General features: G+C 40.5%; 3 protein-coding genes across 3 annotated transcripts in view; 1 reads left to right on the top strand and 2 right to left on the bottom strand.

The window, feature by feature from the left end:
- cfap61 (cilia and flagella associated protein 61) overlaps positions 1 to 7238 on the bottom strand; it is a gene marked incomplete at its 5' end in the record, with an annotated part of 42370 nt that extends 35132 nt beyond the window's left edge. Inside the window, 11 exons of the mRNA XM_084030628.1 lie at positions 903 to 1029; positions 1898 to 2034; positions 2369 to 2408; positions 3171 to 3259; positions 3358 to 3534; positions 4704 to 4836; positions 5334 to 5454; positions 5535 to 5602; positions 6008 to 6084; positions 6333 to 6483; positions 7096 to 7238. Coding sequence (XP_083886754.1) covers positions 903 to 1029; positions 1898 to 2034; positions 2369 to 2408; positions 3171 to 3259; positions 3358 to 3534; positions 4704 to 4836; positions 5334 to 5454; positions 5535 to 5602; positions 6008 to 6084; positions 6333 to 6483; positions 7096 to 7238 — 1263 coding nt within the window. The remainder of the gene's footprint in view (positions 1 to 902; positions 1030 to 1897; positions 2035 to 2368; positions 2409 to 3170; positions 3260 to 3357; positions 3535 to 4703; positions 4837 to 5333; positions 5455 to 5534; positions 5603 to 6007; positions 6085 to 6332; positions 6484 to 7095) is intronic.
- Positions 7239 to 7992: 754 nt separating this feature from the next.
- On the top strand, positions 7993 to 15247 carry crnkl1 (crooked neck pre-mRNA splicing factor 1). The gene is made up of 14 exons (XM_084030287.1): positions 7993 to 8148; positions 9075 to 9227; positions 9612 to 9703; positions 9790 to 9948; positions 10170 to 10336; positions 10480 to 10658; positions 10814 to 10984; positions 11399 to 11590; positions 11868 to 11927; positions 12483 to 12563; positions 13039 to 13278; positions 13604 to 13705; positions 13842 to 14090; positions 14672 to 15247. The coding sequence occupies exons 1-14, from the start codon at positions 8101 to 8103 to the stop codon at positions 15104 to 15106; spliced, it is 2328 nt and encodes a 775-aa protein (XP_083886413.1). The 5' UTR covers positions 7993 to 8100; the 3' UTR covers positions 15107 to 15247.
- naa20 (N-alpha-acetyltransferase 20, NatB catalytic subunit) lies at positions 15186 to 17532 on the bottom strand. Its single transcript, XM_084030288.1, has 6 exons — positions 17434 to 17532; positions 16888 to 16912; positions 16664 to 16754; positions 16141 to 16276; positions 15849 to 15994; positions 15186 to 15549 (listed from the first exon to the last, which is right to left on the bottom strand). The coding sequence occupies exons 1-6, from the start codon at positions 17484 to 17486 to the stop codon at positions 15464 to 15466; spliced, it is 537 nt and encodes a 178-aa protein (XP_083886414.1). The 5' UTR covers positions 17487 to 17532; the 3' UTR covers positions 15186 to 15463.
- Between the last annotated feature and the right edge of the window lie 548 nt (positions 17533 to 18080).

Raw genomic sequence — 18080 nt, 5'->3', positions numbered from 1 at the left:
AAGTAATTATCCGTTTTGGAGCTGCGGCGGTGACAGCTGGGGTGTCAGTCAGAGAGGAAAATCCGTTCAACTGAATTCTCACCAATCTGTTCGCTGGCAAACTTGCCGATATATTCCTCGTTATTCCAAGACAATCACTCACAGATCAAGTCCCACTCGATCCAAAACAATCAAAAATGTCATTTTAAACGTGAAAGGAGAGCCAGTTAGAATTTCAACCATGATATTTTCTCCATTTACTGTTTATAATTTCCAAACATATTACAGGCCAGTTGATTAAATATTGATACAATTAGCAGCCGTCGCTAAAGTGTCAGAATGGTACGCCATGAATAAATAACAATGGGTGAACAAGTAAAAATCATAAAAGAGTAAATCCATAAATATATTCAAAGACAAGACAGGATGAAATCATGTCACAACAAGGGTGTGGATTTGGTTTCAAGGCGGAGGGCACAATGCACTCGTTCTTTACCAAAGAGACTATATGGCTGTATAAATTACACATTATGATGAAATTGGTTATTGTGCTTAATTGAGATCAATATTTTTGTTTTATTAATGCACTAACACTACTAGACGCCTGATTGAGAATAAGAGTGTGTGCAGGATTCCTCGCAGCCTCATTTTAGTGCTGGAAGTAAATCAACCTGAAACTGTAAAGTGAAAGAGACAAAAATAGGATTTGGACACGACTCCCTTGAGCAGGAGGCAAAGTAATAAAGACAGAGGGAATATTTCTTAAGGTGATCGATACATTATTAATAATTAACATGTTGTACTTAATTATTGATCTCTGGGGTAAAGCAGGGTTGCATCAGCATCTTAACGGCAGTCTGAACACAAACTGAATGGCTGAAGGTGAAACCCCGGTGCGTCTATATCGGTGCGTGTTGACTGACCGGGTCTCTGCGGGTCTCGTAGAAGCAGTCCAGGTCCTGCAGCAGGGACTCGCTCAGTCCCAGACCCTTCACCAGATCAGAGACAGCCGGCCGGTCTGCAGCTACAGCCGGCCTCACCGCCACACTCCTGCAAGAGGAATAAACGACTGATTATCAGTTTAATTACAATGAATGAAGCGACTCATCACCAAGCAGTTTATACCCCGAGTTCATCCCAGTACAGAATCTGTAGTACTGCATGTACTACAGACAAAAATATTGTATTTCATGCACTGATCAACTTTGAGATTTTGGTCTACTTTGCTTCCATGGCAACTCTTTTTTCAGACTAGTGGAACGGAAACATCTAAAATACACATTGAGGTGTTTATGTGCTTCTCCTAAATTCACGAAGCGTTACCATGAGTTAATGCCTCATGTGCATATTACACATAACATCACAGAAAACTTCATGGTGATATCTATTAGTTAATTATTGTAGCCTGTTCAACTGTACTGTCTTCAAAATGTCTGTCATTTTACGATCCATATCTCTAAAAACAAGGTTTTTTTTCTCAGCCGGAATTCTCCAATTCAGTAGCAAACTTAAATCCACCAAAATGTCCAGTTTCATTCCTCTCTATACATCACATTTTACTTTGACAACAAAATGAAATGAGCGTGTCAGTAAAATGCATCTCTTCATTTCCTCTTGTGAACCCACCCAAAGAAATACCTTATATAAGGGTAAGGTTTGCAGGGAGAACTACCTCTTTCCCCTCTGAGCACTTCCATTGTCTTTTGCAGCAAAAATGAATGTGAGCGAATCCAACACGCTGAAAGACTGGAATGTGGTTTTTGCACATGCAATTATCACTCACAGTAGGGACCTGCTGTCTGAACACTAACAGAATTGTAAACTTACTATCCTGGCAGCCATAACAAGAAAACACTCGACAGTGATGAACTTAGGCTGCCAGAAAAAAAGGCTTTGATTCTATGAGGAGATGGCCCACCTGAGCCCGGCCCGCTGGCAGACGTAGAGTTCACGGGGCGGTGAGCTGCAGGTCCTGGGCGGCACCCTGCAGAAGCTCTGCAGCAACAGGAAGTCAGGGGACAGCGTCGGTACAGTGATGATGCAGAAGTCCAGGTCCTGACAGAAGGACACAAGGACGACTAATATGGGCATACACATTTCATGTTCAATATATCATTTAAGTAATTTTCTAAAGAATTATCTTAAACTTCATGAACTTTCCTGAAAGTTAACATCGTGTCTATTGGGTAACTTCAGTAAGTCCCCCTTGATGTGTAAATGAATAAATAGTTTAACACTAACAAGATGGGACTTATTTCTTAACCTGGCACACATCATTCCAAGGACCCAGGAGTATGAATTGTATCTGTTGCCTAGGTGATATTTAACTTATTTAATGTTGGCTGTTTGTGCAGCTCGTAGCCACCTGTCTTGCAAAGAAGATACTCACAGAGTAAAGTTTGAATATATATGGAATAAAGTCCACTGATCTGGAAGAGAAGGAGAAGAAGTTAAGTGAAAATATGCCAGAAACAACGGCAGGCTTGCCAAAGCTGGTGATGGCTGTGGTGGAACAACTGGCCAACCAATCTGCCCGCTGCTTCCAGCTCAACTTCTCGCCTTCAACTGTGTCGCGCTGTCACTTTAAGCACAGCCCTCATTAATAACATGCTCATTCACGGCAGGAAGCGACTCGCCTCCATATTCAATAACAGCTGGGAGGTAAGGCGGTGGTGAGAAGAGCTCAGCAGGAGCCATCTTACAGTCACTCTCCCCGCGTTAACACAGCACATGACTGATGGAAGTCTGGTCAGCTGCCAACTAAAGTGGCAAAATATGCAAGTTTAAAATACAGAATACTTATTAAACATATAGTCAACAGATTTGAGGTATCTGACTTTTGGTGTTTGTGAGTTACAGACACGTAATTCTGGAGAAATACTTTTTGGCTGAAGTTGCATGTTTCTCTTTAACAAGTACATGGAACGTCACAAAAAGAAAATCCCTGCAGCAAACTCAACACAAATTATCTTCTTTCACTTTCACGTTACACGTCTGTGTATTTTCCTCAGCTTACACACCATGATTTAATGTACAAGAATATAATATATATTATTTGTTAAACATTCAGTTTTTTTATTTTTCATGGGATTTGTTTACAATGAGAAAAACACAATTATTGCCAGCTTTATCCTTTGATTCAAGAAAAGATTTGTTTATAATACCCTCACACAGATCCGTCCTGACTTTACCTGGTTTCATGATTCTTGTCAATAATGAAGAACTGAATACAGACAGCGTTGGATTTCTCTGAAAAATGTCCAGTCGACTGTTTCTCCTCCTGATGAGAGTGACCATAACAACAACAATACCACAAAGTAAAAGATGAGGAGACTTTAGACTCAACAATTAGAAGTGCAGTGCAGTGCAGTGATTTACCTGCTGTGGATTGTAGGTCTGTGTTTCTCTTGAGTCGGACTGAGCAGCAGGTTCATCGTGTCGTATTTGCTGCAGTTTGTAAAAACCATCAAACTCACTCAAGTCAAAGCCGTCGTGCAGCCGTTTCAAATCAACATCACGAGTGACACTGATGAAGCCGGCGGTGACTCCGTCACTCTGTGGAGGAAACACATACACATCTTTAGATACAGATTCACATTTCCCTCTCACTGTAATATATGTCTATAATCCAGCAGACGTCTACCAGTTAATGGACGTTTTTTTTTTACATGTTCTGTTGAAAACGTTCTGTCAGGTAGCTGTTTTCTCCTGAGATGAACAGGACAAAGAAAAGAAGCAACCACACACAGAGTTTGACTGGTGACCTCTGGGAAATGGAGTGCATTTTAGAGTCACGATATTGCCAAATGTATGATCTATGAGTTGTGGGTAGTTCTTCTTTAAATGCTCAGGATCACTTTTGATCTTTGAATAGGTAGCTGAACAGTCTCTGCTCTGGAGCTTTCAATCAAATCAAAGGATCTTCCTCAGTTTGCCATGTTGCATGTTCATTGAATGTTTTATTTCCTTTTTTCTGAGCACATTGAGGACTTCTTGTCAAACTCCATCTGCTGATGAAGCTCATGCGATCTCATCAAAAGCACCAGAACAACGATTACACAGACCTTGGGGTGAGATACGTGTTTTAAATAATGTTTTTGAATGTGATCATTAATAAATTGTTTTCTTTATTTGAATCTGAGCTATTCATTCTCATGCTGGTTTGAGTTGGAACAATGGATGTCTATACAGATCGTCTACCAGGATAAGAAATATTTAGATGACATATTCTCTAACTTCACAAAAAGGTTATGGCATTCAGCAGAGTCCACATCTCAACCCTCTGGGGCAATGTTTCACTGTCTGTTCTCTGAGCGCAGAACATATTCAGACAAAAAGCCCAAAATGCTTCAGATGTCTGGACACAATATGTTCAGTGAGAGCATGTCTTGGCCAAGTATCAGCTCGTATCTGCCATATGCTGCCATGAACACATGTCAGCCCGAGTGGAGGGGAGGGGAGGGCAGAGAAGATCTGTCGCCTTCCAGGTCCCGAGGGGGCCGGACCCCAGGGGGGCTCCTGACAAAGCATCATCAACGAGTTGCTATTACATTATATATCAGAAATGATACAAACCACATAAGATCAGACTAGCAGGAGGGTTGAGCTGTAGTAAATTATTTCTCAATTTGTTGGCTGCTGAAGACTTTTCAAATAAAAGCAAACCTGAAATAAAACAACAACATGGGATTCTTTTTGGGATAAGGATAAACGTTGGAACAAACCTCACAAACAGCGGTGTGATTTTCCTCGTTCTGTGCCTCGATGAGCCCCTCCAGGAAGAATGGCTGGTCCATGACTGACAGAGGCTTTGCCTGCTCTGCAAATATGCTCATGATGTCATCATGATCTTCAACCCTGTAATGTACAAAAAGAGCCACCGATCAGTATGATGTACAGTAAATTACAATGAATGAAATTGCTCTCCGTAACATGGAAAGGCTGATTGTGCTTCACTGGCTAATAATTATGACCAACTCAGCAGTTCTTCAAAACCTTTTAGTCTCTTTTAGATCAGTTTCTGTTTTACAGCACATTTATCGGCTTGTTGGGGAATTCTTGTGCCCCCTAGTGGCCAATTAATGTGGCTTTAACTTTACCCAGCTGCAGCACAAAAGACAATATCACTACTGTCACACTGTGTGCCACTAATGAAATGTGAGCACAATGCTGGGAGAGCACCTTCTAGCCCGCAAACATGCTGAGTAAAATGAAGGCACCTGTCCACCACCTTTATCTAAACTCTTTTCACTGCACTAAAAATGAATATGAACTACGTGTATATGAGCTCTACATATGTTGGACTGTTTTCTAGGCAGAAACTGTGTTAGTGGGGAGGGATCAGGTGAAATCACCTGGCTGGACGGATATGAAGCTTTGGACAGTGCTCTTGTCTGTGGCAGATGAATGCTAAGCACCGAGGCCCGGGGTCACTCAGGCGCTGCATCGGCTCAAACATCTCATCCAGCGCTGGCTCTGGGCAAACAGCAATCACAAGACTTGCAAGTTATTGAATAATTTATACACTTAAAAATTCATTTGAAGCAGCTCTTCACCTAAACCGCCAACGTTCGGGCTGACCAGGCAGATGTATTCTAGCTCTGCGATGGCGTTGAAGACAGCCCTGTAAAAAGAGGCAAAGCAAGGTACAAGGTTCATTTCAGTTTGGAGTTTTGCTACATAAGGAAAAAAAAAAACTATATGGAGCGTGGAAGATGAATTCAGGAGTATCACAGCCTGAAGAAAAAAGCTGATCTGATCTGTCTGGTTGTACAGCAACAAGGGAATTATAATTTGACGGACATTGCATTAACTCCTATCTACATTCTGTGGCTGCTTCTAACCAAAGCAGCTTAGATTAACTACTGCTTTTATTATGCATGAGATTTGGGAGTTGAACCCTGGCAGTGTCATGTTAACTTTACAGTCCGGCTGTCTATCATTGTTACACCATACAACATTTTTAATGGACGCAAATGGCTTTTTTATCCTTCACTTTTAAAAAAGGGTGAAAAATATTTTTTCATACCTCATTATTTCCTTTGCACTTGCTGTGGCAAAATCTGTCTGTGTCACAAAGAGGTGGAGGAAGAGTGTGTTCAACGGCTGCAGAGGGAAGAAGATTAAGTCAGTTTTCTACAGATGTCAGTTTACTTCTATTTCATTTGATCTAAACAAGTAGCTTATTAAACTTTAAATAGTAAAAAAAAGTCTTAGTTCAGATTAGTTCTGTTGGGGCCAAAGATTCATGTGATTCTGTAAAATTAAAATCTAATCTCACACACATAAACAGTAATAGTCTTCCATCGGCAGCTTTTAATGCTGTTTTATCTGATTTCATGAATGATACAGACCGTGCATTTTTCAGCGCTGAAGTGTTTCTGCAGGAAAGGTTCCCATTGAGTCTGATCCACCAAGTCTCCAACAGGGTGATCGAAGAAGGAAGCGTGGGCCAGAATGTCATCCTGTTCATTGGCCAGAGTCACAGCCAGATTGGCTTTCTCTCTGGGGGTCCAGGAGAGCACATTACCCACTTTTGGTTTATTTTATTTTATAATCAATATTACTACATTCATAGTGTGATTAGAGTCAACTTTATAGACACTGCACTATAATGAAATGGAGTTTGTCATTGAACCAGAATGTGCAGTAGAAAAGTGCATATACTGTAAATGTATAAATATAATGAATGATATTATATGAGGAAATACTGTATACACAGAAGGAATAATACGGAAATATGGACTATTAAGTGATACATTTCATACATAGGCTACAGTATAAATGATAATCCACTACAATGGATGTAATTATGACATGTGCACACTATGATTAATAAGCTAGTTTGTCGTGTGTATAGTTAAAAAAGAAGCCTTATCTGCAATCAACCTTTCACTAGATGACAGAATCAAGTAACTAATAATTTAACATGGACTAAATTAATAAACAAATAAATCCATGGGCATTTGTCATTGTTTAAAAAGAAATTAGACGAAATAACTAACACATTTTTGGACAGATGAAATGATCAAAGCCCTGTACCTCTGTACAGAAAGCCTGGTCTTACTGTCTACACTCTAAACTTAAGACACCAAACAAATAAATGTGTTGTCTTACAGGAGGTGAATTACATTGACCCTTCCAAAAACTGCCAGAGCTGATGGGCTGATGAGGCTGTCAATCCCCCGGGCATCCGCTGATTCACTCCTTCTGGCGGTCACAGTTTCTCTTTGGCCACTGGCTGAAGTTATGACCCTCATTTCCACTTCCTGATTTTAATAGAACAACAGAGAATGGTTTCAGCAATGACAGCAGTGGTAGAAGACAGATTCAGATCGTTTACTTAAGTAAATATGCTAATACCATACAAATAAAATGCCTGCATTGAAAATGTTACATGCATGAAAGTATGTTAGTATAATCAGGAAAATATGCTTAAAGGTTCAAAGTAAAAGTACTTGATGCAGAGAAATGTTCCCTGTCACTTTGATATTACATTCTATTATCTACACTTCATACTATTTTATACATGGGTCTACTTCATATGTATGGTATCCCCACATCTTAATTTGTAATGTCACTACTCAATGTACGTAATGACAGTATTTGCTTTTGATATAGTGGAATATAAAGTAGTTAGCATGAAATGGACATACTCAAGTCATAATTTCAGCAAATGCACTGAATTTCATTCCACCACTGGAGAACAACAACGACATTTTACATCAGTTAGCTAATTAAAGTATTGTTAAATGTTAACCAGCCCAGAACCAGTGTTACTCACCTGTCAGTCAACCCCTTAATAAACGTCAACGTTCAGTTTAAACGTTATTCCTTTTGCTTGTGAGTAAAATTATGTAATTAAATTATGTAAAATCCTACGTAGCAGTTCAATCCATAAAAACTGTAAGTTAACCGTAATTATTCTGGTTGTAGCCTAAGCTAACTGTTAGCTAAAACACACGTAACCATAGTAACAGAACCGGATCTGCAAGGCATTCTGGGTACTGTCATGGCGAACTCGCGCTTGATGTGACCAAAACGTTTCCTTACCCGTTTCCAGTTTTGTTGTCGTCTAAAAGTTTTGTAACGTATATTTTGTTGTAAAACCGGCCAGCAAAAATGGCTTCCACCGCGGCAGGCAAGCAGCGGATACCGAAGGTGGCGAAGGTAAGACAACCGAGCTCCAATAGATAGCTATGAGATGTTGACTTCGGCTAAGCTAATGCTAACAGATTGTTAGCGCTAAAGTTGAATGTAGCTAAGCGCTACATAGTGCTCGTGGTGCCTGTAACCACGCGAAGGTCCTATGTATCTGTAATCTCGGATACGAATAAACGTTGAATTATAGAGTGAGAGTGGTGACGTTAGCATGTCGGACACCGCTTTAGCTTGACAACCGCTAACGTTAAAATGACTTTCCTATCTAATCTACCTGGAGGTATTATTGGCGTGTTGTATTTCTACAACATGCTGCGCTTTGTTTGTATTCCCTGTTTTATTTTAAATACTGTGTACTGGGTCAGTTATTCCTGTTTTAGTCAACCAGTCAAATGTTTGTAGGCTTTTACCTCTCTGGAAACAAATTTAAACATGTTTGAAAAAGCCTGGCTCTCTTCTCTCATTAAGACTTACACTTACGAATTACAATGTTTTTTAAACATGGTAAACTGGATTGGCTGCACCATAAAATTAGTATTAGTAGAAGAGGAGGAGTGATACTAGTGTATCTTCCATGCACAGCCCACATGGATGTATAAGGCACCTGATATATCCTGGTAGTGGTGAAACAACATGTGTAATCAAAGACCATATATAAAATATTACAATGTAAACAATGTGCATTGTTTCCTCTGTTTAAAAACACTTGAATTTGAGCTTTGCACAGCTAAAGTAAAATATACAATAATGTATACTATATATATATATATATATATATATATATATATATATATATATATATATATATTCTTTAAGTATAAAGTGAAAGGTCTCAGTAGACAGTTTAACAGGTCAACATTAAGACCTGAACATTATCGACGTTATGCTTCCGACTGGAGAAACGTCATGTTAAAGCACGACTTCTTGTTTTTCAGGTGAAGAATAAAGCTCCTGCAGAGGTTCAGATCACTGCTGAGCAGCTGCTGAGAGAAGCCAAAGAGAGGGAGCTCGAACTTCTGCCACCACCGCCAAAACAGAAGATCACTGATGAGGAGGAACTGAACGATTACAAACTCAGAAAGAGGAAGGTAAGTGCTTACCTCTCATTTTCTCCACTGATGGCAATACTTTTTGATTTAAATGTGCAGTGTTAAAGTTAGGCCAACAAAGTTGAGATGCCCTATTCATATTTTACATTTTAACATCATTAAATGTCCAATATGATTCATAATGTATATCTTATTTATATCTTCGTGCTGTTATTTTTGACAGATATTGCAATATAATTTGCGACATCGCAAGTTGGAATGATCATTATTTAGTCACAGTTCTCATTTTCATTGAAAAACAAGTTACAATTGTTATAGTGGAATTTTTTTGGCACATGACCAGCCCCAAAGTCTACCGATCAGAAAGTCTGTTGGACAATGTTGTAATCATTCGTTAAACCATCTGTCTGCCTTTTCTTTCAGGGTTTTGAAGACAACATTAGAAAGAATCGAACTGTCATCAGTAACTGGATCAAATACGCACAATGGGAGGAAAGCCTGAAGGAGATCCAGAGGTATTGTGCCTGTAGCCAGGACATTATTCAGTCACACATGTCTCTGCTGTATAGTTTTCCCTCATCGCTGCCTCCTCCTGTTTCAGGGCTCGTTCCATTTACGAGCGAGCGCTGGACGTCGATCACCGCAACATCACTCTGTGGCTCAAGTACGCCGAGATGGAGATGAAGAGCCGGCAGGTGAACCACGCCCGCAACATCTGGGACAGAGCCATCACCATCCTCCCACGAGTCAACCAGTTCTGGTACAAACCGTTTCTGCTCAATGTCACAGTTACAGATGTAATTCATCAGTTGAACAGTGATAAGCTGTGTAAAACACAGGGAAAGGAACACTATTTTGCTTGCATGTGATGTAAAGTGTTGATCGAGGTCTTTGATGTGTGTTTGTCGACGTTTGTTTCATATATTTTTCGCTTTCCAAATATCCACCTTTATTTACGTTGAACTTCTTGTCCTGTAAAAGGTACAAGTACACCTACATGGAGGAGATGCTGGGGAACGTTGCCGGCTGCAGGCAGGCGTTTGAGCGTTGGATGGAGTGGGAGCCCGATGAGCAGGCCTGGCACTCCTACATCAACTTTGAGCTGCGCTACAAGGAAGTAGACAAAGGCCGCACCATTTATGAGCGCTATATCCTTTTGGTGGAGTTTTCATGTGTTGGGTTTTGAGAAAAACTGGAACCTGAGAATGTTTGGTGTTTTTGCTTAAAAAATGAATCATTCATTATAAATGATATTTGTTTGTCGTGTAAAAAGTCCTTGACTCCGCTGTACTCGTCATCGTTCACCCCGAGGTGAAGAACTGGATCAAGTACGCTCGTTTCGAAGAGAAGCATGGCTACATTGCTCACAGCAGGAAGGTGTACGAGCGAGCGGTGGAGTTCTTCGGAGAGGATTACGTGGAAGAAAACCTCTTTGTGGCCTTCGCCAAATTTGAGGAGACACAGAAAGAGGTTTGTGCAGAATGACCCAACATATAACATGCAAAATAAAACCTCAGTGCTTTGCTTTCATGTTTTACTGGAGAGTCATTTTTTTGCATAGTGGCTGTCATTGGCTTCTTACTCAAACATGCTGAATGTGATTGTGTGAAATGTTTCCTTTCCAGTTTGAGCGTGTTCGTGTGATCTATAAGTACGCTTTGGACAGAATCCCTAAGCACCAGGCCCAGGAGCTCTTCAAGTTCTACACGATGTTTGAGAAGAAGTTCGGAGACCGGAGGGGAATCGAGGACGTCATCGTCAGCAAAAGAAGGTTCCAGTATGAGGAGGAAGTCAAGGTATTTATCGTGAAAAATCAATATCAGATTCGCACAGACTACACCGATTCCTCACATGTATTCTTTTATTGAGTCATGAAGTTGTTTTCTTTGAAGTCAGTGAAAAAGGTGAAATATTGAATGAATTTGGTCAAATCTGGTGTCGTAGTGCTGTAGGAATGAGCCCTGAAACCACTCTGTTTGTTATAGTTGTGCAGCAGCGGCCTGTTCTTACCTTTCTAAATATACCATATTTGCCCAAATACAAGACAACCATGAATAAGAGGAGTAACTAATCATGTTCAGTCTACCAGCTGCCATTTAGATGTCATTTTTTTCTCAATAATATTTCCCTGTTGAGTCTCTGGGTCTGTCGGATGGAGAGAAATAGGTGCTTTCCTGTCCTCATCCCTGACGTTTTTCTGTTCCTATCAGGCAAACCCACATAACTACGACGCGTGGTTCGATTACCTCCGTCTGGTGGAGAACGACGCCGACCCCGACACGGTGAGAGAGGTTTACGAGAGAGCCATCGCCAACATCCCCCCCATTCAGGAGAAGAGACACTGGAAGAGATACATCTATCTGTGGATCAACTACGCTCTGTACGAAGAGCTGGAGGTCAAGGTCGGTTTATGAGCTGTTCTTCATCGTCAACTTTTATTTTACTTCAAGAAACCAATGATGATGGATTATTTACATATTGGTTTTGATTTAGAAAATCCAAAGAAAAATGAATTAAAATGTGTTATGGAATAATGCTTTCATCGCCAACTAACCTGCTCACTTAATCTTTCTCAACCCACCAGCTTAATTTCTCATTAATTAAGATTTCATCTCAATGGAAAACTAACAAGCTGTGCTAAATATGTTAAAAAATGTGTATTGTTCTTGTTGTGGTCAGGATCCTGAGAGAACAAGGCAGGTGTACCAGGCCAGTCTAGACCTCATCCCGCATAAAAAGGTACAGATTTGTTTTATTCTTTTCTGATTCTCTGTTGTTTCTTTGTTTAAAATAAGAACAATACCATCACTGTAATAATATCATAATCCCGGTATAGTTGATATAACAGTCAAAGTCTTTGTATTAGGAATGTAAATGGTTAACCGCTAATCTGCTAACCACAGAGAACATGTTTAACTGGATACACTTCATTTACGGCTTATATGTTAACCAATTGAGCTGTTCAGACAGGATGCAACGCGCTGAGCCCCATAAACAAGCTGCACCCGTAACTTGATCAAAAAGCAGCAATAAACTTCAGTATAACAAACAAGAAAACATTAAAACTGGATGCATAGAACTCTTTGAAAGGCGGCAGCAAAGCTCATGGAGTCAATGGAGTAAAAGGACTTGTTTGTCACGTTACTTGTGTTTTTCCTTCTTTTTTGCTTAAAACTTAGCCGGTAAGTTAGTGGTTAATGGGTGTCGTGGTATCTTAAGTAAATTAAATGTTACTGGCGTCCCTACTTGGTGGTGTTGCTACCAGATTGTTCTCATCTTGTGTTTTCGTTTCAGTTCACGTTTGCTAAGATTTGGCTGCTCTACGCTCAGTTTGAGATCCGGCAGAAGAACCTGCAGGGATCCAGAAAGGTCATGGTAAGATTCACTACCACTGATGAGTTGAAAAGTCGAAATGGATTCCTGTCATACACATCGACAGTCAATCTAAAGGTTTATTAGAGGGTAAAAATTAGCTTTTTATAACTTTCATTTTATTCAACCAGGTTAAAGTTTTAATCGGATTAAAATCCAGAGATACCAAGTTAAATGTCAAATAAACAACATAAACAGGCTACCCCAGTTTTTGACTGTGAAGCTCCTTTCACAAGTGCACTCCAACCCTGATCATATCAAGACATTACCTGTGGAGCTGAATGTGAGAACACAAACACCATTACACCGACTCGGACACAGACAGCTCCATAGTAAAAAAAGTGTGTTACATCTTCATGAGCCCATGTGTGGATAGAGACGCTCAGTGTCTGGAGAAATGAGTGGCTTTAATACTAAAAGGTAGAAACACTTACAATCAGTCTAATGTGATCTCCCCGCCATCGTGTCTCTTCTTCAGGGAACAGCGATTGGTAAATGCCCCAAGAACAAACTGCTGAAGGGCTACATCGAGCTGGAGCTGCAGCTTCGTGAGTTCGACCGCTGCAGGAAGCTGTACGAGAAATACCTGGAGTTCAGTCCGGAGAACTGCACCACCTGGATCAAGTTCTCAGAGCTGGAGACCATCCTGGGTGACACCGAAAGAGCCCGCGCCATCTTCGAACTCGCCATCGGACAGCCGCGACTGGACATGCCAGAGGTATTGATTTCTGTTTTGTTGAACTAGAGATATCTCATATTTCCAAATATATCTCTATATATTTATATGCAGTTATTGGACATTTTTAGATCACGTCTGAAACAATCCTACACATTTGCTACTGGAATCAATTCCACATTTAATCTAATACTAATAATACCGGTGTAGCCTGATCTTTATCTGCAACTCTATAAATACCAGTTTTAAAGACAAAGAATATACATGCAGATAAAAAAATGAGTGCAGCATTTGAAATCAGCATTATAAATAAAGCTTGGAACCATTCGTTACATCCTATCAAAGCATGTGTCTGTTATGTGTTTAGGTGCTGTGGAAGTCCTATATTGATTTTGAGATTGAGCAGGAGGAGTTTGGAAACACCAGGAACCTTTACAAAAGGCTGCTGCAGCGCACCCAGCATGTCAAGGTGAGAACGGCATTGTGGCTTTAAAAAAAAATAAAGTTTTCCAAACCTGGAAAGATTTGAATTCAGACTGATCTTAATTTTCTGAACCCTACATTTACTTTGACATGACTAACTCTGACTTCCTCCCCTCATGCAGGTTTGGATCAGCTACGCCAAGTTCGAGCTGTCCATCGACGACCCCGACAGGCTGCAGAAGTGCCGGCAGATCTTCGAGGAGGCCAACAAGGGCATGAGGAGCTGCGAGGAGAAGGAGGAGCGGCTGATGCTGCTGGAATCCTGGAAGGAGTTTGAGAAGGAGTTTGGCTCCGACAGCACCATTGATAGAGTGAGAGACCTGCTGCCAGAGAAGGTGAAGAAGAGGAGGAAGCTGACAGCCGAGGACGGGGTAAGAACTGGATGTCAACGGGTTTCTATCAGAGCCATGTGATGTCTGACTTTACAGCATAGACCTGTTCTTGTACCTTTCTGATGTGTGACCTGTAACAACATAGCATGTGTGTAGAGAACAGTGAGACAACTTTCATTCAGTGTTGATCATTTAGTGTTTACTTGAATTTTATTTTATGAAATATTTATCTCAAAGATAATTTACTTGCGTTTCTCTGGACAACTGGGTCAAGTAAATATCTTTTATGCATAACATGGGACAAGTGACTGTTTGAGTTTCCAAAATCTTGGACTGATCGGATAGGGAATTAGTTCTAAATATTTGTTAAAATACTGTTCTGTAATTATGGCTGTGCTAAAAAGGAGCATTTATTTTATAAAAATAAAATAAACCAAATATTTGGTCAAATTAAACATCAAATGAGGACAAGCTTGATAATCAATGTATTTTTTAAACTTTTCTGTTTTATATCACAGAATATCTCAACATGTCATTTAAGTTTTGTGCATCAAATGTTGATAATATAATTAGATGCCCCAGTCACAGGTATTAATCTCAGTGTCTTGTCCTGGTTTCAGTCGGATGCAGGCTGGGAGGAGTACTACGACTACATCTTCCCAGAAGACGCCGCCAACCAGCCCAACCTCAAACTGCTGGCCATGGCAAAGATGTGGAAGAGGCAGCAGGTCACAGACGAACCCAACGGAGAGAAAAGTCCAGAAAAATCTCCAGAAGTGGCTGAAGAGACGACATCTACGCCGTCCCCCGACGAACCTGCAGCTCCTCCAGAGGACCAGCCGGAAAACGACTCTGACAGAAACACAGAGACTGAAACAGAACGGGAGAAGACGCAGGATGATCGAGATGATGGCGGCAGCAGCAGCAGCAGCAGCAGTAGTAGTAGTAGTGGCAGCAGCAGCAGCAGCAGTGAGAGTGACCGTAATGATGATGAAGATGATGGAAACAAAGAGAGCAAGAGCGGAGATGGAGATGTAGAAAAAGATAAAGAGTAGTTTCTCAGCTCAGATGTTCATCCTGGATTCGTTTTCTACTGATCTGTTTTTTCTTTTTTACAAAAATATCAAAACCATCCCATGAGCAGCCAGTTTATTGTATGACCATGTTTTTCTGTAATATACAAACATCAATCCAAACTCGCTTGTTGTGTTATTTCTTCAGGAAAAAAAAAAAAAACAGGAAATTAAACTTAATATTCAGTGGTTCAGGAAATGAAATTTGTACAGCGTGGCTCTCTGACTAAGAGGCGGTAAGTGACAGTTTTACTATGTACAATGTAAGTGAGCAGGAAATCCATGTAATTGCATGTAATTCACATCTGATCATCAGGATGCAGAGAGCCACGTCTGCTGTTATTCGATGTCCTCCGGTCTGACGGGATGTGGCAGCGGGACGATGGACTTCTTCTCTGTGTCTCTGGACAGAGCTTTCCTCATGTCTGCAACAAGGAAACACCAAATATGAAGAGTACGTTTTCAAACCCAGTCTGTGCTTGTTCTGGGGGAACAGCACCACCTGCTGGCTGTTTGAAAGACAGGAGATTTACCTCCAGTTGGCTTGTGAGGAAAATATGCACAAGGCTTTAGTGTGTATAACTAATAATCTAGAGTTGGTGTGCTAATCAAAAAGTGGTCAATTCAAAAACTTGTATTGCTTGTTTGCAGGTCAGGTTAACGGTTAATTAATTATATATATTTTTAAATCCTTAAATGATCCCGTTTGGCTAACTCATCTCACCATATGCGTCTTCGTCAGGTTCTCCGTTGCTGGCTGAGTAATACTCGATCACCGTCCTGTAGACGCTGTAGCCCAGACGTTTGTACATGTTCACCGCTACCTGGTTGGAGACTCGCACGAAGAGGTCCACGAAGAATCCACCCTTCCTACAACATAACAAGTTACATAGTGAAGAGACATTAAAACACAGGCTGCCCTTGTGTCGAGTACATTTTAACCCTTTTAAAAACCTAATGTGTTCAGAACTTTTGGGGAAAAGTGGAAAATATGTATCAATACATATACTACGAACCTCTCAGAGATTTCCTCCAGCATCTCCATGAGTTTGGCTGCGAGGCCAAGTCTCCTGAACTCCGGGGCCACGGACAATGCGGTGACGTGACCGTGCCACTCCTCACGGGCCACTGATCCCTCCGCCTTCCCCATGACTGCAAACAAGCATCAAGTCATGAATTAGCTCTTTTTACCAACCCAAAACATGGGAAAGTGTGATGCTGAAGTGTTGTGCAAGATTAATAAACAAAGATTTCTCAAGAGTTAAAGAGCTGTTCTAATCTTAAGATTAGAACAGAATCAACTATTTCAAGCAACAGATTATTGAATGTAATGAACTTTGTCGTTATGGGGCATTGATTTCAGATTGATGAGGGAGATAAATGCTTGAATTTAGCACAAAGCTGCAATAGAAAAAAATCAGACCCTAACCCAATGGGGTAATTGAATAATTTGTCTTAATGTACTAATTAATTGTTCCTTTACATGTAGACTAACGCCTGTCTTTGGTATCTTAACAATACAAATAAAAAACAACTTACTGTAGCCCATCAGCTCGCCACCAGGAGCCTCAGCGACGATGAAGTACTCCGGCCAGTGAGCCAGGTACTGGAGGTAAAACGGGATGCCATACTGGAGGTCAGAGGTTAAAGAAAACTACACACACCTGTTACGTACTACATTTCGTTGTAATGTTTTATTTAAGACATGGCAATAAGCTACATGTGATTTTAGTAGCTAATATTCATCTTGAAATGAAGGATACAGTTTCTGTCAAAGGGTCCAGGTTGCTGTTGGACAAAACGCAGATAAACATGAGTTAACATGAAACATAACATTCACATTATTTCGCTGTTGTCTGTTTAATGTCCAAAGTCAATAAGTATTCTACGAGCATGTTAACATATTTTATGTAGACACAAACAAACATACGCTTTTTACGTTTCCTTATTTAACATTATTGATGCATTTCAACGTAGCTCGATACCCATCGATGACGTTAGCTAGCTTAAGTAGGCTTGAAAGTTAGTTGACCGACTAAATGTGTGCCGATTTGTCAACTGATTCACTAGGCGTGTCAGTGAGGCATTGACAAGAGTCATTACTGCCGGTGACGAAATTACTACTAAATCATTCATGTTTTCAATGGAGTTTGGCACAGCATTCTTTCCAGCCATCTGTGGTCACATTGGTTAGCCTGCTAACGCCGCTGCTCACAAAAAAACAGGATTTGGACAACTTTGCAACACAAACACAAGACAGCTGGAAAATATGCCAAACTGTAGAATAAGACGGACAAGACTGCACTCACATATTGTTGAATTTAAATAAATCATCGCAGGTGAACGGTCTTAATGTTGTCATTTTAGCTTGCTGCTCTGTGACCTTTCACCTCGTTGGAGAAGAGAGACATCGGCTTATTTTAAGGCAAGAAGAAAAGAGGAGCGCCCCCTGCCGAAGCGGAGGTACTACAGCTGTTAAATAATAGGCACAAAAACACTCAGTTACCATTGTATTAGGTACACCCAGTAATGCAACAGTCGTGCCATAACGTTTTAGTTTTGGTTGAAACTGTTTTAAAGAGGTATTGATTACATTTTTATAAATGTTTGGAGAATGCAGTTTGCATTGCAGTTGGATTAGATGATGATAGATTGATACTGACAGATTGGCGTGATGTGTCGCAATCATATCAGAGTTTCTATTGTAAGTAAGCTTTAATGCGTTAAATTATTTTCTCCGGCTCGATTTATTGGATTGGATGGGGTTTTTACAGTCCTGCCACCGTCACAGATGCCATTTTGTTTTCTTCTTTAAAATGACCCAAAACACACAGAAAAAAACACTAATATGATCCTGTAAAGCCAAAATCCCCAGGGGGATTCAGGGAAACTGACACTGGTTCAGTTCATCAGGTGATGCTTTATAGGAGGAGGAGGAGGAGGAGGAGGAGGAGGA

This window comes from Eutrigla gurnardus (genome assembly GCF_963514095.1).
Source record: "Eutrigla gurnardus genome assembly, chromosome: 16".
NCBI classification, from domain to species: domain Eukaryota; kingdom Metazoa; phylum Chordata; class Actinopteri; order Perciformes; family Triglidae; genus Eutrigla; species Eutrigla gurnardus.
This window is presented reverse-complemented; position numbering and strand designations above follow the sequence as displayed.